General features: G+C 48.3%; 1 protein-coding gene across 3 annotated transcripts in view; it reads right to left on the bottom strand.

Annotated features, from left to right (window-relative positions):
• Positions 1-841: 841 nt before the first annotated feature.
• B3GALT5 (beta-1,3-galactosyltransferase 5) overlaps positions 842-22,463 on the bottom strand; it is a 35,692-nt gene continuing 14,070 nt past the window's right edge. For 2 of the 3 annotated variants that reach the window (XM_032392572.1, XM_032392571.1), the window contains 4 exons: positions 7,049-7,143; positions 6,780-6,939; positions 6,409-6,574; positions 842-5,696 (listed from right to left, as the gene is read on the bottom strand). In XM_032392572.1, the coding sequence (XP_032248463.1) occupies positions 4,761-5,696 (936 nt within the window). In that variant the 5' untranslated portion in view covers positions 6,409-6,574; positions 6,780-6,939; positions 7,049-7,143 and the 3' untranslated portion in view covers positions 842-4,760. The remainder of the gene's footprint in view (positions 5,697-6,408; positions 6,575-6,779; positions 6,940-7,048; positions 7,144-22,463) is intronic. The other variant, XM_032392573.1, reaches the window with a different exon arrangement.

Here is a 22,463-nt window from a genome sequence, read left to right as displayed (position 1 = left end):
GGCTGTCATGGGAAGAGCATCGCTTTGCCTCCCAGTTCCTGCTGTCACAGAGCTTCTTACCCTCGTGGTCAGGCAAGGTGGCGTCAGGAACACAGCTGGAGCCCAACAGGCAGGCTCTGAGGGCTCAGGAACTGATTTTACTCAGATGCCTCCAAAGGCTGGTTGTCAGTATCTTCTTGGGTCTGGAAATGTTTTTACTGGTTGGATAGAGGCTTTCTGTTCGAGGACAGAAAAGGCTACTGAGGTGTGCAAATGTCTTTTAAAAGAAATCATTCCAAGATCTGGGGCTGCCCAAGTCCCTTCAGAGCGACAGCAGGGCATCTCTCGCCGCCAGGGGAACCGAAGCAAGACGCAACAGGCCCCACAGCAATGTGGCAATAAAATCCCGCCAGACCCCACCCGGATCCCTCTGTCCTCCCAAAGGTTGGGCCCGGGGAATAAGTAGCACTTATGACACGGAAAGAGGGATCACCGAGGGACCGACTCCAACCCAAATGGAAAGGACCCTACCGGGGATTTCTGGCCGCTCCCACCGCCACAGGGCCAGAAGGAGTACCCTCCTGGGTCCATCTCATCAAGATTAAACCTGCCCTCCCCCCCCCCCCCCCCCCGCCCCGGACTTCTTCAGGACCCACCGGCCAACCACACCTATACTTGTGAACCAACTGAAGCTCTGAAATTCAAAAGACAGTCATTGGGCGCCTGGGTGGCGCAGTCGGTTGAGCATCTGACTCTTGGTTTTAGCTCAGGTCATGATCTCAGGGTCGTGAGATCGAGCCTGGCATAGGGTTCCCTGCTCTGTGCAAAGTCTACTTGGGATTCTCTCTCCCTCTCCCTCTGACACTCGTGCTCATCTGCCTGCTTGCTCTCTCTCTCTTTCTCTCAAATAAATAAATCTTAAAAAAAAAAGTCATCACTGCAAACAGGTGAGGAATGTGGTGGATCATCGTCCCCATCACCTTCTTTTCTTGCATCTGTGTCTCCCATTCACTTGCTGCTTCAAGCAGCACCACTCCCTGGAAAACACCTGGTTTGCCCCTGCTGGGTAAGGGGTCCGGGTTAGTCTAACATTTCCTGGGGTGGCTCTGGGTCTGTTCTCTTGTCCTTTCACACCTCTTTTGTCCTGGCTAGGTGAAGAAAAAAAATAAAACTAACCATACCCCTTCTTATCCTGGCGCTATGTCTTCCCTGATCATAATAGGGCGTAAGCAAAACGTGGGGAAAGGGGAAGAAAATTCTTTGCTCCAAATTACTAAAAACATTGTCTCAGACCGCACTAGAAACTTAATCAGACCGCTGGGTATGTCATGAACAAGTCCATGGAGAAGCACATAAAGATGTTCCGTGAGGCAAGCTTGCAGAGTCGTCCCAGGGCCAAGCCCACCCCATTTACAGAGCCAATAAACCTCACACAAACCCAGTCCTCAGCATCCACCCAACACCCGCTGACCTGATTACAACACGTTTTCATCGATCAGCCATCATTGGTATACCACATGACCCCTCTTGTGATCTTTGCGGGCCCTCCACCTGTAATCTGACTGCCAAATGAGCCCGCATACTTAGTATCATTTTATGCAGCTGCCCACCAAAAGGTGCGGCGAACCCCACCCCCCAGCCCTGCCCCCCTTTATATGCAGCAATACCCCCCACATCTCAAACATGGCATATGATCTAGGAGATATGGCCTTGGTGTCACAGTTACCCAGACTGTCACACAGGGCCACAAGTATATGGCACCGCTGATGATGGAGACCTGGATGATGACAAGCACTCCCTGTGGATGCCCCACAACCACTCACCACCTCAGTGCCCAGCCCCCCTCCCCAGGGCTCCTGGGTCTAGCTGAAGGAATGGTCTTCCTAAGAATGTCAGATGGGAAGGGGGACACCAGTTCAATGTCTTGATACCAATAAGACTAGCGGAGGCTGTGGGACATGCTGCACCGTCCTCTGAAAATATTCAGATATTCGTCAGTAACCCTTCTAACACTCAGCTATCACCACCACGGAGGTCCAGGGGAGCCGGAGGACGGCTGAACGCTCAGAGTCACCTGGGTCGTATCCGTGATGGGACCAGCTGGGGAACAATGCACAAGGCTTCCACACACAAGCCACTGTGTCCATGGTGGTGCTGAAACCGGACAGGAGTTTAAGCTTATCTAAGATCATTAGACTCTGGCTTCCGTGGTTTTAGATCACCAATTAGCCTTAGACTCTCCACTGGCTGACCCAGGGCGAGCATATGCTATTGCAAGTCCATCTTGTTGATTCCACATTCATGTTTCTGGAGAGGTAGGACAAAGGGATGACATCATCCCCCAACAGGCCTCCTGGCTCCATAATTTTAAGGCCCCCATGCTCAAACCATCTGGGACTCCGTTCTTGCCTTTCCTCGCGCCCTTCGTGGCCATTTTACTGCTGTTTCTATTTGGGCCATGCTTCTTTACTTTACTTGTCAAATTCACGTCCTCTAGACTCCAACAGTCCCATATCCAGCTGATGCTCACACGGGGATTCAGCCCACACCCGCTGGGGACCGTGTTCTCACGTCAGGATTAAATCAGATAGCGGGACATTGCCATGACCTCCAATGAGAGGCAGCGTCTACGCCCCTGATAAGCAGGATGTAGACACAGATGAGACCTCCATCCACATTCCCCTGTAAGCATCAGGTGGATGAAAGCTCTCCGGGGGCCATGAGACAGTCAGAGACCACAGGAACAAGCCCCAAATGAAAAATATTATGCACCTGGGGCACTTCTGGTTGGCTGTTCTTCCTGAACTGATTTTCTCACAGAGCAGAACCAGGGTCCGACCCCACACCGGCCGGACTTCAAACAACAGCCGGGGCCATGTCCTGTTGAGGCGGGGACAAAAGGAGGCTCCAACAACCTGGAAGACCGTGCCTCCAAAAACACCAATGAGCTGCTGGGTCGCCTGCCAACATCAGCCAATCAGGACGAGGCACTTTTCCATCCCTTAGTAGCATAAGGGACAGGAGTGGGAACACTGGAGAAAGTAGGAGCTTCCTCCAATACAGCGCTGCCTGTGCCTTTGACTCTTGGGTCCCACGTCACTTCTACCGTTGTCGGGCCCAAGACCCCGGCTCAGGTAACAGAGCCCTGCCTGGGCTCGTGATCCCTGCGACTGAGCTCCAGGCTGAGGAGAAGGCCAGACCCTGGGTCCGCCACACCGAGCCAGTGGCCATACGGACACACACCCCACCCAGGGTGGACACGTAGGCACAGACCCAGCCCTGCGGCCAGAGGAGCTCCTTCACCCTCAACGCCCCCCACCCACCGTCATCTTCCGAATCGGGGGCAGCCCTCCTGCAGGACCAAGGCTCCGACAAAATCTGGGCTTCAAAAGGAAGCTCAGTCCCTGACTGTCCCACCTGGGAGGAAGGTTTCCTGAGCATGGTCCAGCACGTGCAGAGCGGCCAGGATAAGGACTCACGTCTGCAGAGAAGCAGCAGATAGGGGAAACGCTGTTCAGGTTAATGTTGCCACGGCCATTTTGCAGCAAATACCTCCACCTGGGCTCAGGCAGGAGCTTGGTCCGGCTTCTGGGGGTTACCCAGCCATGTGAGGCCTTCACTTTGAGTGCTGGTAAAGTCACGTCAGGTAAAGTAAAAAATAAGTACGCATCGTTCGTACGACCAGGAGCAGGGCGGCTTAGCATGTATCCCACAGCTGCTGAGCGGGTGAAGAGCCCCGCCAAGCAGGGCCTCGCTTGCACAGGCTGCAGAACAGGCTCCTGGAAACCTCCAGGCGGAAGGAAGCGGAAGGTTAATCTCCACTCCACAAACTCCGTTGTTCCCTGGCCGTCTGAGAAATTCCAAGAAGATGAGCCTGGGCCAGGCGTGGGAAGCAGGCACGGGAAGACAGCCCCCCTTGCCCGAAGCTCATTTCAGGGAGCTCATGCCGTGCCCCTGGGGATGCTGGCAGCGTGGCCAGGAAGTCCGCTCGACAGGCCAGCTTTGCAGTTGTTTCGAAGCCGAATCTATAAACACGGTTTTCTGTCTAGAGGTGGCCGTTTCTCAGGGGCGACGGCCAGGGATGTGCTTGCTCTGCTGTGAGCTGAATGCCGAGCTGCTCACAGGGACTCGGTATCCCTGCTCGATCCACTGTGGTGAATGAGGGTGCTGGGGGCGTGCTGCTTCACCCCAGGGACAGCACTAAAAGCTAAAGGACTGGGACTTGAAGTGGAAGGGACTCCTGAAAGGGACTGAAGGATGCCACCACCAGGCTTGCCTCCGAGCCCTCCTGGCCGCCACTCCCCGCCAGGGGAGGCAGGACGGAGGGGTGGGCCAAGCCAGCGGCTGCGCCTGGGTTCTCACAGTGCTGGATTTCCATCCCTGCCCCAGTGTTTGTTGGCCGGGAGCCTTGGGACAAGGCCCTGGGTTCCCGTAAGCTGCGGCTGCCTGGTGTGGAAGATGGGGATGCTGACACCCACCGCGGCATGTAGACACTGATCCTGGAAATGGGAAAATGGAGGCGTGCGTCAGACACTTAGCGCAGTCGTGTAGGGACCCAAGAGATGGCCTCTGTCATCGCTTGGGCACCAAGCGGTTTCACTCAGGCTTACAAACTCAGTTAGACGGGCAGCGCTAGAGGAGAGCACCCTCACCTGCCTCTTCCTCCTCCCTCCTCACTCCCTCCCTGCCCCACGAGGACCCTCAGCAATGCCCCCTGAAGAGTTTCCAAAGCTATCACTGTGGGTTGTCTCAAGTGTGTCCGCATGGGCCCCTGGGCTCGCTCAGACAGCTGGACACTCCTCTTCCAGAGAATCTTCCAGAGCCTGCCAATAGCTCAGCATGTTGCGAGGCTTGACGAAATGGCAGGCCACGATCTTCTTAAAACGACACGTGGAAAAGGCCAACCCGTTTGGGAAAAAGGTCTGCTCGGAGTGGAGTTCCTCCAGCCTGATTTTCAGTTTTGCCAGGCAGAGCCCCACAAAGACGTCTTCGAGCTTAATGAACGGGACGCTGTCGGACACATCATACACATGACTTGCCACGTCGCTGGAAAACACGTAGCCCGTGCCCGAGCAAAAGGGCGGGTACTTCTCCCACGGATATTCGTATTTACTGACAAACCACTTGTTGTGCTTGTCCCTAATCGGAAATTCGTTCAGTTTTAAGAAGCCGGTGAAAAACCGAGTGGTTCTGTTTTTCTTGAGGAGCAGCTCGGTCAGGTAGTAGATGTTGACAAACATGTCCGAGTCCGTTTTCATCACGAAAGCCGCCTGAGGACAGAAGCGGTGGATCCACTCGATACCCATCATGGTCTTCAGGGTCAAGTTGAAGTAGGCGTCCATGAAGTCCTTCTGGATGATGTCGCGATGCCGCTGGCTTTCCTGCACCACCACTTTCGACAGGTCTTTACTGGATGTGGCTCCCAGAAGGAAGAAGGTTTTTATGAGTCTTCCGTTCACATTCTTTTCTTTCCCCCACGTGTTCCGGATGACCGTGCGAGCAAACATCTGTTCGTGGGAGGAGGTCACCAGCAGGACAAGGAAGGGGGGATCCTGCCTGCAGTTGATATCTGGAAGCTGAAGGAAGTTCCCCCTTTCTTTCTTGAAAACAAACGGCTCGTCTTTAAAAGGAGTCAGGCTGTAGATGCTAAAATACAAACACAGGGCTCCCAGGACCACCAGGGAAATGTACATCAAGCGCATCTTCACGTAAGCCATCTGAAAGGAACAAAGAGCAGTGGTCAGACCTCAAAAGAAGGAGAGCATGTTTAGCTTTGCCCTGGGACGCATAGATGGGGGAAGACACCCACGTCTCATGGCTCGTGTTCCAGAGACTCTGGGGTCTCACGGCACACAGAGCTGGAGAGCTGTTATCCAAAGGTGAGCATGGATGCCCAATAGCAACATTCACTCCACAGTGTGCAATCGGAGCACAGGGCTCCAGGCCAGCCTGCCCTTCACCCGTGGGAGTCTCAGATTCCCCCTCTAAAATACGGGACCAGATCTCCCACTAGGTCCTTCCAGCTCTGCCCATCCCTGACTCCATAATGAAGTCCAACTAGAGAACCTGCAAGACTGGAAACCACGTGTTCTAGATCTAAATGCATGAACCGTCTGCACTCTTCTCTGATCAAACCAAGCACCATTTTATCACACCCAGAAAGAAGAAAGACCAGTGTTCAGATCTGCACGACTACATTCATCCCCCTTTATTTGTGGGAATACCTTCCAAGATCCCCAGCAGCTGCCTGAAGCCTAGCATAGTACCAAACCCTATTTATGCTGTTTTCTCCCCTACATACGTTCCTATAACTTTTAGTTTTTAAATCAGGCACAGTAAGGGATTCACAACAATAACTAAAATAGAACAACTATAACAACAAACTGTAATGAAAGTTACATGAATGGGGTCTCACTGCGCTATACTCACCCTTCCTGTGATGACGGGAGATGATAAAACGCCCACGTGATGAGATGAGGTGAGGTGGGCGGCGCGGGCGTGTGAGGTCGCGTTGGGCTACCACTGACCTTCTGACAATAGGTCAGAATGGAGACCATCTGCTTCTGGACCGCGGTGGACCACGGGTGACTGAAACCTTAGAACACAAAACCTCAGATAAGGCAGGAATACCGTACGTATCTTGGAATTCCATCCCTGCTAGCGGCGCTTATTTTATTTGGGGGGGTTACTTCTTTAAATCTCCTGATTCTTTCTTCTTGTGCCCACACACCTCTGTCATTCTCAGCAAATCCAGGACCACCCATGTTAATGTTATAACATTTAGAAAGCAAGTAACTAACTTTTTCCTGGCTCTGATGACCCTCTGGTTTGAAAGCTAAACCCCAGGGTAGATTCCGAGAGGAAACTTGCCGAAGAGCTGTCAGTGAATGCCGTTGGGCACTGTCCAGTTCTGGACTCACTGCGTTTACCCAAAATGATGATTCCCTTCCTCAAGAGTCACTATAAGGAAAAAACAAAAAGAATAACACCATTCAAATCAGCCAGGCCTCACCAGCAGCTGCTCACCATTGGCCATCCCAGGGTGTTGCAGACCCGCATCACCACCTACCCAGGTGACCTTGAGGAGCATTTGGGCCCCACTGCAGCCCCGTTTTTCTCTTCTGCAAAGTGGGTGCGATCAAGAGATTCCACCACACGGTGCACCTGTTGACAACAATAACAGCATATGCAAATATCCAGGAAGCCTGTTGGGCCTGATGCGCTAGGACAGCACCCAGAGCTCTGGAAGGGGACCCGGTGGACCCATAAGTCAGCTTCAGTCCAATGTCTCATACTAATAATTGACCTTCCTACATAACAGTCTTACAGAATTTGACACAGGTAAGAGATCCATCAGTTCTCAACTCAGTGTCCCTATCTTCAAAATGCCATCCTGCAGGGGAGCTCAGAGGGGCCAGCAAGACAGAAAAAACAACCAAGTGCAAGGAAGAAAAGGGTCACTTATTTTGATGGTAAAATCAGACCTTGAAATTTCATTCAGTTAAAATTCTGTTCCAAATGCTTTACCATAAAAGCTATGGAACAATGATGGAAACTTCCAGAACTAGCTAACTCCCTGGAGGCCAACTTAGTCTGGCTGCTGTCCTTCACGGCCCCCACGGTGGTCTTGTCCAGCTGGAGCCCCCACCCGGTTCAGAGAAATCGCTATGGGAGGCACATGGGCGGCAAGAACGCATCTGAGCCGTGGCTGACAGGACGCTGAGAATTCTATTTCCTTTTTTTTTTTTTTCCTTTGTGAGAATAGTTTGGTTGTTGTTTTTTTTTTTTTAAGTATTTTATTTATTTATTCATTAATTTGACAGAGAGAGCGAGAGAGCACAAGCAGGGGGAGTAGCAGAGGGAGAGGGAGAAGCAGGCTCCCCGCTGAGCAGGTCTCCCCAAGACCCCAAGATCATGACCTGAGCCAGAGACAGACGCTTAGCCGACTGAGCCACCCAGGTGCCCCTCTTCTTTGCGAGAATAGTGATTTACAGGGGTAAGATGTGTAGTTGATTCTGCCTGAGGAAAGGGGTAAGGGGAACCAAATTGCATTTTCCCCCACAACACATTTTAAAACGAAACATAAAAACCAAATCAGGAGAAAGATGATGATATTTCTCTATTTTGCTTCCTTTCCCAGATAAGTTTGCTCTTCTTCAGTGGGTTGCCTCATTAGTAAACCTTAAAATATCATTCCCCTCTATTTCTCAGGATCCTTCACATGGATCTCAATCCCCAGGGAAGGATGCTCGGCTCACTTATGCATTGGTCTCTCGCTGGACCCCAAATGGCACCCATGAGAAAGAGCAAGAGGCATGGCCCGACTGGCCAACACTCCCTGAGGGCATTTATCTTCATGTGCAACTGGAACACACTCCCTACCTCCAGTGGTGTGACCACGAAGTTACACCTCATATCCCCATTTACACCTTCGATTGATTATATATGTTGTGCTACAAGGACCCACTGAAGGGGATTCGGGGAGGGCACCTAGCATCAATAAGGAACAGAGCCTGGAAGAGCATGTTTCTAGAAAAGGAAGTATATATCCCCCAGGTTCTGTCCCTCACAGTTTGGCCAGAGGCAGGAGCCCTTAGCATAAAGCATCTCCATGGACAGAGTCATAAACAGGCAACTACCTCTGCTACGGAAGCCCCACCTTCAGAACACACCTGGGCCAGCCAGCCTGTGTAGCCTGGCCATCCAGTCAGGATGGAATAACAGTTTATTTAGCAGATTCTGGACACCAGGCTTTGCTCTTTCAACCAATACAGACACAGAGCCTTGGAACTGGAGTAGATAAGTACTGTGCATGAATTATAGATCAAGGCAAGCCAGAAGGCTGCAGGCCCCTCCCTCCCTTCTCCTCTGCTTCCTGCCCTCCCCAGGCTCCTCTGCAGGTGTCACTTCAGCTCCAGGCTGGGGTCACTGTGCCCCCTCTGGGCCAGAGCACCCGGAGGGCCAGGGGTATGTCCACCTAATATCTGAGAGGACTCTGCACAGGTTAGACACTGGGCATGTCTGAATTACAGTGGAACGAGTAAGTAACAGCACAAAGCTAAGGGCTTTAGGGCAGGGAAAGGCTGTCTATGGGGAGCCCCAAAGCCAATGTCTTAACTCCATCAAACAGAGGGTCCCTGCCCAGGCCAGGTGGGTGGGACTCTTGACCTAAGGCTACAGGGCTTGATGACAAAGGGATTGGAAGTCCATATCCCCAAGGGCTGGAAAGCCAAAGAGTCAGTCTGCAAAGTGAAGTTTAACGGGGCTGAGGGGCGGGGGCAGGGGAGGACCTCCTGGATCTGAAGAAAAGGATGATGAATGGAACTTCAAAAAATGCCATCGATGGGGCACCTGGGTGGCTCAGTCGTTGAGTGTCTGCCTTCGGCTCAGGTCATGATCTGGGGTCCTGGGATCGAGCCCCACATCAGGATTCCTGCTCTGTGGGGAATCTGCTTCTCCCTCTCCCACTCCCCCGCTTGTGTTCCCTCTCTCACTGTGTCTCTCTCTGTCAAATAAATAAATAAAATCTTAAAAAAAAAATGCCATGGAAAGACTTCAAAAGCAAGCCACAGAAAGGGAGAACACATATCTGACAAAGGACTATTACCCAGAATATATCAAGAACTGCTATGTATCAACAAAGAAAGCACAAAAACAAAACAAAGCAAAAAACCCACAATCTTAAAAAATGAACTGTGAACAGATATTTCACAAAAGAAAATATCCAAATGGCCAAAACCCAAGAAAGGACATCATTAGTCATCAGGGAAATGCAAATAAAACCGCAGTGAAAGACCACTGCCACCCATGGAGATGACTAAAAGGAAGTGGGATGTTGGAAAGCCGTTTCTATTTGGCAGCATCTACCGCAGGGAAAGCTATGCGCTCTGACCCGGCAAACCACACCTGAGCTCATACCCAAAAGAAATGGGGTGTGACCAAGAACGTGCAGAGCACATTGCTGCCCATAATAACCAGAAACTGTGCTCTCCATCTGGGTCTGATCAGGAGAGAGAAGCCACACAGTAATTCAAAGGGAAAGTTTAACATAAAGAATTGTTCTTCTAACAAGGGATCTGAGTGATGAGCGATTAGCAGTAAGTAAAGAGATCTCTCAGAACACAGGAACAGCAGGAATAAGGAGCAGCCCTGCCTCTAGCTTAAGATGAAACTCAAGGAAAGTCCCCCAACCCAGGCCTGAGATGCAGACCTCCATGACAGCCTGGCCCACTGACAGCAGAGAAGTCACCTTGGGCCCAGAGCCATTTTCACAGAGTAGTCAAAAAAGAGTGAATTTGGAGCCAAGAGGAAATACAGTAATAAATGACAAAAATGTAAACAAGAAATTTCCGTCAATAGAATAGGTCAATAAAATGGGTCAATAAAACGTTGTACAGACATTAAAAAATACAAACTTCTGATAAACGCACTATGTACTAATCTGATAGACATTACGTTGAATGAAAGGAGCCAGACTTGAAAGAGTATGTTCTGAATGATTCCATTGATAAGAAGTTCAAAACCTGGCAAAATGTATCAAGGATAATAGAAGTCAGAATGGTAATTACCTCTGGTGGAGGGATTATTAACCAGGAAAGGGCACAAGGGCCCTTCTGGAGAGCTGGATATATTTTATTTTTGATCAGGGTGGTGGTTACATATGTAAAAACTCATTGAGCCATACAACCAAGATCTGTGTGCTTTGCTGTAGGTAAGTTATTCCACATTAATATTTTTTGAATCATTTTAGATAAAAATAAATCTCTGAAAAGGTAATACCTTCTGTAAAATAGCCTGCATTTATTTGACCCCAAGTCTGATTTTTTGCACAGTGCATTTCACGGGCCACAGTGCATCACAGAACAAACCCATTTTGTGTCCAGGTCTTAATTTACAATGATGACTGAATGACAGCCAGGACAAGTCAATGTCATTGAAAGAAAACATTAATGTAACTTTGGGTCTCTTAGAAACAGGAGACATGGCTTGCCATGCTGGGCCATGGGAGGAGGGTCACAAGTTTTGGTCCGGAGAAACAGACAGGTCCGGGTCATGGCCTTTATTGAGTATTTTTGTGGACACACGGCAGGACGAACAGATTAGGATTGGCTAGTTTGAGTAATTTTGGCAGCTGGCTGTAGGGGTGACACCTAGCTGCCTGGCACCTGGCTGGGACAATGAAGGCCCAGGAATCTTGTCTCCTGAGGCATAAGGGCCAGACAGAGGCAGTGTGGCTCTGGATGGGTTCATTTGCACATTAAAGACCTGGTGGGGGGGGGGGGGCCTTCCTTATCTCTAAGAAAAGGCTCACCGTGGGAGGGGCAGTCCCTCCCCAGCCAGAAATAAGATGCCAAAACATAATATATAGAAAATTAAAAACAGGATTAATATGACCCCGGAAAACAAAGTCCGGACTTGCTTTTTTTGAAAACTCCAAAGTGCTCACGTCTGCTTTAACATGTTCAGTTGGCCAGGTAAGGAAGGCAGGCCCCTTGATCAAAGTGTGAGATTTCTACAACGATTCTGCAATATCGCATCCATTGTCAAATCGGTACCTACTCCACTTGCCATTGTAAGTCAGCTTCAGATGCTACGGAGCAGATTTTAAAACTAATGGATCATTGAACATTATATCAAAAACCAATGATGCCCTATACCTTGGCTAATTGAATTTAAATAAAACAAAATAAAATAAAATAAAAATAAAAGTCCCTTGTTGTTAACTTCAGGCAGCCTGCAGGGATGGAAATATTGAGGAATTTGGAAACAGAAGATCTTGTTCACATTTGGCTGTCAACACAGTGGCGAAATTTGGCACAAGAGTACTTTCATGCTACAGACCTGTGTCTGTCTCCAGTTGAGATCATACTGTTGGCCTCACAGGGTGGCTGGAAAGAGCTCTATGCATGGCGCTAATTGTTTCTGTCCTGGTTCTAATCCAAGTGTGCCCTTTGGTAGTATCGATTCATAATCCAACGCCTTCTCTTCAAGCTCCACCTTGCTAGAGGTATTCGGCCAGCTCCAGGTCACAGACAAGCGGGGGTGCACTGTCCACCGGGTGACCCAAACCCAAAGGAGAGTGGGCAGAATGGTCTGGAAGGTGTTCCTAGAGTCTCCCTCCTGGCTGGCCACTCCCAAACATATAAGATTACAAAGGAAATCAATGATGTTGAAATAAATGTAACAAAATCGTTCTTAAAGTGTGCCAGGGTCATATATGCACTTCTTTATTACTGCATCTAACAACAATTTCTGACTCTAGGTCTGATAACTACCTTAATTTTAAAGTCAGCAGGAGCTTTGTCCTTTTGTGATGTGAAAATACCGGTGATTTCTTTCAGAGACAGTCACAGGCTCTACTGTGTGGGTCAGTGTCTGTTATGGGCCGATTTGTGTCCCCCTCAAATTGGCGTGCTGGAGTCCTAGCCCCCAGTGCCTCAGAATGTGACCTCATTTGGAGATAGGGTCTTTACCAAGTTACAATAAGGTCATTAGGGCAGGCCATAATCCAGCTAGGACTGGTGTATTTATAAAAAGGGGAGATTTGGACACACACACACACACACACACACACGGAGAATGTCATGTGAAGATGTAGGCAGAGATGGGGTGATGCTTTGACAAGCCAAGGAATGCCAACATGGCCAGCAAACACTAGAAGCCGGGAAGGGGCCTGGAGCAGATTCTCCCTCACAGCTCAGAAGGAACCAACACTGCCCACCCCTTGATCTCAGACTTCCAGCCTCCAGAAGTGTGACACAATACATTGCCATTGTTTTAAGCCTCCCATCTGGGGTACGTTGTTATGGCAGCTCCAGGAAACCAATATGGTGCCCACATCCATAATGGAAGAAAGTGCTAAATTTCAGTTAGGGGTTCGTGAAAATAAGAATGTAGGGCTTTTTCTCGTTGTAGGTGTTGGACCCCAGGTAATTAGTTCTGCTCTGGTACTCAGGGTCCCACCCAGCCCATGGTGGACAGGCTCACACACCTGAGCTGCGGATGGTCACACTCAGAACTAGCAGTGTGGCACCTGGAAGGGAAGCCTGGAAATGGGAGGCACTGGGTGAGACGGGCGGCCCCCACGTTGCCAGTCACTCCGAGAAGGTTTTCGTGCCCACGGTTGTTTCTCTCTGGTCTCGCCGTCTGGCTGGGCCCCAGCTGGGGCCTGGTGGTCGGGCTGGGGTCGAGCAGCATGGGATGTCTGTGAGCTGCAGACTTTTATTACTTTTTTGGACAAAATGGACTTTGTAATTGTATTTTCTAACCGGTGATAGTGGCTTATAATTTTAAAACTTTTTCCTATTTGATAAAATAAACTGTAACTGTAATTCAACCCCTGTCCCATTTACAAACTGGTTTACCACCTCCCTGGCTCCTGCGGCGGCTCAAGGGAGACCCGACAGGAGGTGGGGGGCTGCGGCCTTTCCCGCCAGCCCCCCGACCACTGTGGGCACATCAGAGCCAGTGGCCCAGGCCTGCACACACAGGTGTCTACAGGGGGCTCCTCTTTGGTGAGAAGGACATTCAAGTGTCCCACCCCAGTGAGGAATGGTGTCTCTCTGCCTTTCGCACCATCTCATGAGCCCAGCCAGGAGCTGTGAACCAAAACCCTGTTCGTCATCCGTCTCTCATGGTGCGGCCGCCATGGACCGGCATGGCCTCAGGGGCAACCTGTGCCTGTCCTTCCAGGCTGACCAGCAAAGACAGGAACACATCCTGCTGGAAACGTTCTCAGCATAGCCCATGGCCTTCACGAGAGAACGAGCACTGTGCGCTCACCCCAGGCCCTCAGAAAACCAGTCCTGAGGGGCTCCTCTGTGGCAGGCGGGGGTCCCGGCGCCAGGGGCTCCATGATGAAGCAGACTGACCTGCGAGGGGCTCACGGCCCACAGCACGAGCAGAACCACAGCTGCTGCTCAACGTGGCAAGGTGGAGTGTGAGCCCAACACTCTCCTGCCCAGGCTCCCATCGGGCTCCTCCAACTCCCTTTCCCAACCAGGCCTCGATCTTCAGACTTCTGCCCAATTTTAGCTAGAATCCTGCTAGGTTGGTTTGGCCAGCACCCCGACCCCTGATGTCTCGTCATAGGAATCTTTCATCGGCTGCCCCCACCCCCCCACCGCCCTGCTCCTTGGCTATCCATCCTGCTCGTCTGTGCTCTGTTCAGAGTTGAACTCAGCTCTAACCTGGGGTCTCTCCCCCACTGCAATAGTTCCAGAATACAATCTGGTTTACTGCTTTATCTGCTGTCCAGCTCTGGTTTTTCTTTGACAGGGCAGACCAGAGAATAGAGGTCTGCAGCGGAACGTTCTGGGAAAGATGATGAGCAGAGGCAGGGAATCCGTAAAGGCATGGTGGGTTCCAGAAACAGGGTGGTGTGCAGAGGGAAAGCCTGGGAGTGAGACTGGAGACCAGGCAGGGCGGGCTCCAGGTCTGGCCTTCTCTGAGGACACCAGGGCATCCGTAGTCCTTCCCTAGGCTTTACACACTGACGAGTCTGGGATCTGATGGGGCCACTCTCTCTTACTCCTAGTATGACAGACAAGCCTCCCACTAACTTTGAATATGGCTGCTCCAATCTGAGGAGATAGAGCACAGGGTTCATACCAATGATCACTGGTCTCAGAGTCGATGAATTTAGAGCTTTAGAAAGGCATTTTCAGTATTGACATTTTAGGCAACAAAATACCACAGACTGGGTGGCTTCAACAACAGACATTTCTTGCTCACAGCTCTGGAGGCGGAAGTCGGAGATCAGGCTGCCAGCATGGCTGGGTTCTGGGAGAGCCCCCCTCTTGGCTCGCAACGGCTGATTTCTCACTGTGTTCCCACATGGCAGAGGGAGGGAAAGAGAGGGAGAGAGTATGAGAAGGAGGGAGGAAAGGGGATAGGGAACGTGCATGAGGGCTCTCTTCTGTTCTTGGGTCTCCTTTTTACAAACACACTAATCCTCTATGCTCATGACCTCATCTAAATTTAATTACCTCCCAAAGGCCCCACCCCTAAATGCCACCACATATATATGAATAGGGGGACGGGGCACAGTTTAGTCCATAGCAGGGATAATCTCCAAACATTTACTGAGCACCTATTATGTGAAAGGTGGGATGCTGGTCACTGTGAGTAGTCCTGGGGTCTCCTTGGACTCCTTGGATTGTCCTCAGTTATGTGAACTTACCACCCAGAGGCAAGTCACTCTTCCAGGCTATCCGCCATGCTTCCCACTGGGAAGTGCCATTTCCAGACCCTCTAGACTCATTCTCTCCTGAACACAGAGATGATAACAGCACCTGGGTTGGTGACTTGGACTCTGACACTGAGAGGGAGAGACATGAATGTGTTTGGAGGGGATCTAGAGGCACTCCTGCTGTCCCCTCACTCTGCAATCTACCCCCTGCTGAAGCTTTCTCTATTAAAAAAAAAAATGCTTTACTTGCAGCTCCCAAACCTTCAGAAACCAAAAACACAACTCAAGGTTTTTAAAAACCAATTTCTTTAAACCTCCAGAGCATTCTTTTCTGATTAGCCCAAATAACACTGAACAATTGTATGGGACAGTTTTATCCACAGTGTCAAAAGGAATGACAATAAAATGGTGTCCATAGATTTAGGAAGGCCAAACTACAGCGTTGTTGTTTTTTTAAAATAAGCTTTGGATTAATTCAGTAAGCTAAGACCTGAGGCCTTTCTTCTAACCAAAAATTAAACAAAACAAATTAATAACATAGCAGAAAGGATACAGCAGAATGTCATTAATAGGGCTGCTGATTATTCTGTGCAATCAACTACATTAGAAAAATCTGGAAAATTTGGAAAAGCTCTTTGATTGCCTGGATCTGATGAAATATAGGAAGGATAGCATTCTTTAGCAGCATATAAAACACCTTGAAAATAAATACAAGAGATTTCTCTCAGGGAACATCTTCTCCCCGATTATTCCTCAAGCTTGTGCCCCAAATGGTAGAGCCCTAGACTCTAGGCTGCTTGAGTGCCCTTACTATAGAATTCCAGAGTGACAGGAATTCAGCATGCAAACCGCAGAATAGGGGAGAGAAGGAAGAAAAATAATTAAAACCTGCGAGTGCAACCATTCTGGAAATAAGGCTTGCCCAGATTTCAATTTACACGAAGTGCCCTAAATGAGAAGCAATGGAAACAGCAGGTGGTGTTCAGGCTGGGCTGGGCTGCATGCAATGTGTCTTCATGGCTTGAAATTTCATTTCTGGACCAACAAATTCAGCTGATCTTTAAGATGACGACTCACAGAGCTACTTATCAATTAGCCCGTGCTCTGTACTATTTGTTCCAATTGACCTCCTCCGCGCCTCTACCCTCAGGCCACACCTGTTCCCCTCAGCCCCATGAACAGAACTGTTCTTTCCCTTCTGTGCAGATGGCCCTCCCTACGTGCGTTCTGGCCTCCTCCACCGCCTCCCCCCCATGCCACTTCTGCTAAGCTAACTCTAGCTCACCCTCAACACCCGCCAATTCTTCAGCAAAGCCATTCCTTCACTTACCACTCATGGCACCCACTGAATGGTATTTTATCGCTTCCATTCATAGATCATACTTTACTATTTCTCTGTGCAAACCTTGAACTAGCATTCCCACTGCTTGATAACTCCAGCACAGAGCAAGGACCAGCGTCCATATTTTTCACCATTGTAGCACCTGCCAACACACAATATTTGCCACATAAAAGAACCCAAAGGAAAGTTCTGAATGAGTCAATGAGAAAATACCCATGTCTCCAAAAGCCAAATCATGCTTCCTTGCAACATGGAGACATTTTCCTACTTGAAAACAAACACTCACTTTATATGACATCTCCTTGGGATGAAATTTTTCACAAAATTTTTCAGTGCCTTAGGTATTTTTGCTTTGTGTACATCTCATAAGACTTCAATTATTTCCCAGAAGAAACAGAACCTGGCTTACTTCAACGGAAGAAAAAGCAATACTGAGAGTTTCACCCCCTACTGCTCACCCTGAGGACGCTGGGGGGTCACCGGCAGCAGCGTGTGGAGTGTTATTTAGGTGTTCAGACATAACTTCAAATGCTTTAGCAGGGAAGGGAACAAAAGCAGTGCAGAGAAGAAAGACAGGAACTAACAGCACATTCATCGCATTAATTTGCCTATTGGTCCCAGGAGGTAGGCATATGGGTAAGAGGATGGAAGATCATTTTTGTTGAGAAAATAGTGCGTATACACAATAATAAACCATGGCTGTCCAGACACAAAAGTCAAGAGCATACATGATTTGCCAATATGGCAGAAGGGACTCTTTCAAAAGCAGCTGACCCTCCGCAGAACACCCTCCTGACCCAAACACCTTCGTTCCCCGGGGCACATGAAGATCGCCTTCAACCTGCTACTTCCTCTGATTATGGGAAAACTTTCTCTCCATGGATTTTGTCACTCACAGCTACCTCTCAACCCTGACAGAAGAGGATCACAAAAATCTATAAACGAGCAAAAAGCTGAATCCAAGCATCAGCAGTTGGGTTGGGACAGGCAGGCCCATTCCTGAGGCTTCTACTATTGCTAATATCATTATGACTATTTGTCTGCTGCTAGAATGCCCTTTGGACCACCCACGGGCCCTTGATTTCACCACAGGAGGTGCAGTAGAAGATTCTGGTTTCACATGGATGCTCTTGTAACAGGTGGGCAATTTCTACCTTGAGGTGATGAACTACGTTCTTAGACCGGTCGTTTTTTTTTTCCTACATGATGATCACATAAGAAGTTATGCATATCTTACTTGCTGATTGTCTTCGGGAAGGAGTCCACGGATAACACGTGGTGAGGAAATGAACTTTTTCTAACAGAAATAAGGCAAAACTTCATGACTTCTGCTCGCTGGGCTCAAGATCACTTGGTCTGGCCTGAAGCAGATGCCTCTGCCCAGGCTCTAGACAAAATTTTGAGTTCATGACACTTGGAAAAGAAACTCACTGATTGGGGAGGGTGAAGACTCCCTTTTCATGATTCAAATACTGACACCTACACAGTCGCCAAGAGACTTCACTCAACCTTTCAGGACTGACGGGTCAACCAGTAGATATTTGAAGAGAATTAGCACATGGAAGGGAGATTGGGCAAATATCTTAATAGTCTTCTTAAGAAAGCAAATTTCTACATGACATGCTAGAAACAAATTTCACAACTGCCATTTGTACGTAAATATTGTCTCAAATACTCTTACTCAGCTCATAGTGCAAGCCTTGTCAAGACACCTCCATAGCAGAGTAAGTGAATGTCATTATACAAAATAACTACTTCACTAGTTAAAACTGACCTTTCCTCAAACTACTGAACTTGAGAAAATCTTACCACGGTGGTGACAAGTAATGCTGAGTCACACCTACTTTTTAGGATTCCCTTATTACCAAGGGGCCAAGGTGCAAGACAGCTAGTCAAGGCAAAGTATCATGGCCCTCATGCAATGCAAGGAGCCATCTGTCTACATCCGCTTCCCCCTTGAGGTGAATCATGGCAACCACTGCCCTACTCCCAGACTTAAATCACTCAGCCTTCTAATAGAAGAGCCCCATAGTCACTTCCCACTGGGAATCTTTGGAACAGAAATGATGGAATATGCACCTGCCCTGCTACATCCCCCAGAGCTTCAGGTACCTCAAGGCCTAACGCAGTGATTAAGAAATAGTAGGAGGTGGGGGTGCCTGGGGCTCAGTCATTAAGCATCTGCCTTCGGCTCAGGTCATGATCCCAGGGTCCTGGGATTGAGCCCCGCATCGGGCTCCCTGCTCAGCGGGAAGCCTGCTTCTCCCTCTCTCACTCCCCCTGCTTGTGTTCCCTCTCTCGCTGTGTCTCTCTCTCTGTCAAATAAATAAATAAAATCTTTAAAAAAAAAAAAAGAAAAGAAATAGCAGGAGGCGTACAAATATTTGTTGAATAAATGATCTGAGGTGAATATCTGCACAGAGTCTATGACCATAAAACAAAGAATTCTCTTTCACTACATCAATAATAATCTCCAATGCTCAGCTCGTTCCTTCCTCTCAAGGTGTATCCACACTCACATCTCCATCCTGTCTGTATTCTGGGATCCAGGTTTCAGGTCCAGTGGAACTGTGAATTTCGTCCTCATCAGTTTCAACGACAATAAATAATAATGAGCAATGCAAATGGTGTTGATTTTTCTCTTAAGATGACAATCACTGCCTATGTGGATTTCTGCTCAAAGTAAGACTGCAAAACAAAAATTCACTCCAAAAAAATGTTTAAAGGACCTTCTCTCAATCACCTGACATCTTCTGGTCAGCCTCTTGTTTTCTTTCGCTTCCAGATCAAGCTCCTGGACTAAACAGTTTATACTCACCTCTTGCACTAACTCATCCACCAATTAATTAATTAATCCTCAACCCACTGCAACCTGCTTCCACTCCCACTGCTTATCTGAAAGCACTCTGCCAAAGATGACCAACAGCCTGTTTTGGGTCGGGAAAGATTTAACACGGGGCTACTCACAGCCTCTTCCTCTTCCCTGATCTACCAAGAACACTGCATTTACCAGCTTGTTCCTTGCACAGTTTGGATAGTAGATGAGGGAAGAATTGAGAAATGCTGGAAAAGGGAGAGAGCGACTAGAGGAACAGAATAGAATCAACATGGAGGATAAGAGGTTCTAGGGTAAAAGAAGGGGTGCCGGGGGCTAGATCAGAGAAATATTTTGAAAATTTAGAGGAAGGGAACAAGGGAACTCAGAAAGTGACAGATACAGAGAGGGAGTAACAAGAATTGAACATTTTGCTGGGCATTATGAATGGAATCATCTTTGGTGTCCTTTGAAAGATCTCAGTAAAGGTTCAAATTGCCTTTTGGATATCAAACCAGTGATACATACATACATATCAGAAAAGACTTTGAAAGCATAATGTCAAGACTGAGCCACAGGGCGCATTGGCTTTACTGGCTTTATCTTCCATGACCTACTTGTGATGTCAGGTGCTTCTGTCCAAGCTTTTCTTCCTGTAACTACCACACTCCTTGGCTTCTATGGGGTGCCCACCTGGTTCTCCTCCAACCTCCCTCATTTTTCCTGGCTCTCCTTTGTTGACTCCTCTTCTTCATCCTGCCCCTAAAATTCAGATGTGCCCCTGACCCTCTCTTCTATTTGACATAGTCCCCCTTATCCACTTCCATGGCTATACACAAAATAATCCTCAAAGCCACACTGTCCTTCCACATTTTGCTTAACTCTAAATCCAACTGCCACTGGACATCCCACAGACATCTCAAGTTCCACTCTTCTCAAATTGAAGGGCCTTGTAATCCACTCAGTGACACAAGCACCAGACCCATGGCCATTTCCATTGTTTTATCTCACAAACAAACTCTAGACTTAACCACCTGCACTCCAGCCTCCGTGCTGTCAATCAGAAGAATGTTCCCCAAACCAAAAGTCCAGCAGCATTGCTTAAAGCTTTGCTTAAAGCTTTTCAACACGCCCTACACTCCTGCCACAAGATGGCTTGAAGTTCAGTGAATGCGCCATTTTGTCTCCTACTGTCTCTCTAGTAAAGTCCTTTGAATTCCTTCACATCCAGCTCAAACTTTGTCCCCACAGAGGCATCTCCCCCCATGAGGAGGCTTGACCATTTCCCTTCTTGGCACTACGGTTCCTTGTAGCTACCTTTACCATAACGCTGCCAATCACAGATATTCGTTTATATATCTCTTTCTTTATTGTAAGTGGTTTGAGACAGGAAAATATTTCATTCATATTTATTTAAATCTCAATATCTCATATCACACTTTTCACATAATGGATGCTCAGTAAATATTTACTGAGTGTGTAAATAAATATTAACTGTTATGGCTCGGATTGTGCTTCTCCCCCCAAATTCATATGCTGAAGTCCTAACCCCTAGGACCACAGAATGTGACCTTGTTTAGAAATGGGGTCTTTGCAAATGTAGTAAGATCAGCCATGCCAGGGTAGGATGGGCCCCTAATCCAGTATGACTGGTGCCCCTGTGAAAAGAAGAAATGTGGACACAGACACACACACAGAACACCATGTAAGATGAAGGCAGAGATCAGGGTGATGTTTCCCAAGCCAAGGAACATCAAGGACTGACATCAAACCACCAGAAGCTGGGGAAGAGGCCTGGAGCAGATTCTCCCTCGTGACCCTCGAACCCTCCACACCCTGACCTTGGACTTCTGAACTTCAGAGTGTGACACAATAAACTTCTCTTGTTTAAGCCCGTTGGTCTATAGGATCTTGTTAAGGCAGCCCTAGGACACTTATACTTTTACTAAGGAATAAATGAATAAGATGACTCAAAGCAGATATTACCTGAATATCTGCAATGTGCCTTTAGTGTGCTTTGCTCAGCAGCAAACACAAGAGCAGTGTTAGACAGAATTCCGCCCACGAGCAAGGAGTTCTGTCAGTGTGTTCTTCCTCCTCTCTCTGGGAAGACTTTGAAAAGGAAAATGGTTTTTTCCACATAATTTTTCCCCACTAGATCTTTGTTTCTGTTTGGAGAAAACACGGCAGGGAGGAATAGTTATCAAAGACAAATGGTTAAACACTTGAGAACAGCCCGGGGGCTCTTTCCATGCAGCCGTGTCCTGCCCTTCCTTGGGTAATTCTGCCTCGTCCTGCCTCCCAGGGACTGCTTTCCCTCCTCAGGCCACCTCTAGGCAATCACAGTGTCTCGGTGCATCTACAGAAACCATATTCCCAGAGACAGAAAAAGAAAATGCTAACATGCAAACATCATCTCTAGTCAAATGCCAGTCACTCCCTCGTGTCTTCCACTGCTTCTCCTTGAAAACCCAGCACGGATACCACAGATCAATGGGAGAAGTCAGAAATGTGTGAGAGAGAAATTTCACTGACCTAATCACCCATGCTCATGTCATACATGTGTCGGGGAGTATGGCTATGATTGTCACAGGGAATATTAACACAACCAAGACCCAGATACTCAGGAAATTCCCCCTTTGACACCTGGGTTTCTTGTGGGATCTGCTTCCAGCTCACCCATATTCCCTCTGCTCCAAATCGGGCTGAAAGTACACAGCTTTCACTAAAGATAACTCTGGCAGGAAAACCACAGACTTTAATGTGAAATGATTCACAGTGAAAATATGACACTTTTTTAAAGTTCATTAAAATTGTTAAACATTGGTGGGTTTGTTAGAGAGTCGTCCTGTTCCACTTAACAACACCTCCTCATTTTTTCACTGGTATCTGGCTCTGAGTGCTGGTTGTTAACACAACGGGCAGGGATCACTTTCCTATAAAAAACCAAAACTGGAAACAGTGCCCCAAGAGTTTTATTGAGAATATATATTCTATTTTAATAATAAAAAGAAACAAAACACAACAGTTGGAGAAACAGGAACTCAAATTTAAACTAAAATAAGTGACTTACAGGCACCATTTTCAAATCCTACTCGTTTTCATTTTAAACCAGTATTTCCATTATCACAACTACA

Source organism: Phoca vitulina, unplaced genomic scaffold, assembly GCF_004348235.1.
Source record: "Phoca vitulina isolate PV1807 unplaced genomic scaffold, GSC_HSeal_1.0 scaffold68, whole genome shotgun sequence".
NCBI classification, from domain to species: domain Eukaryota; kingdom Metazoa; phylum Chordata; class Mammalia; order Carnivora; family Phocidae; genus Phoca; species Phoca vitulina.
The sequence above is the reverse complement of the archived record's forward strand: the minus strand, read 5'-3'. Positions and strand labels throughout refer to the sequence as shown.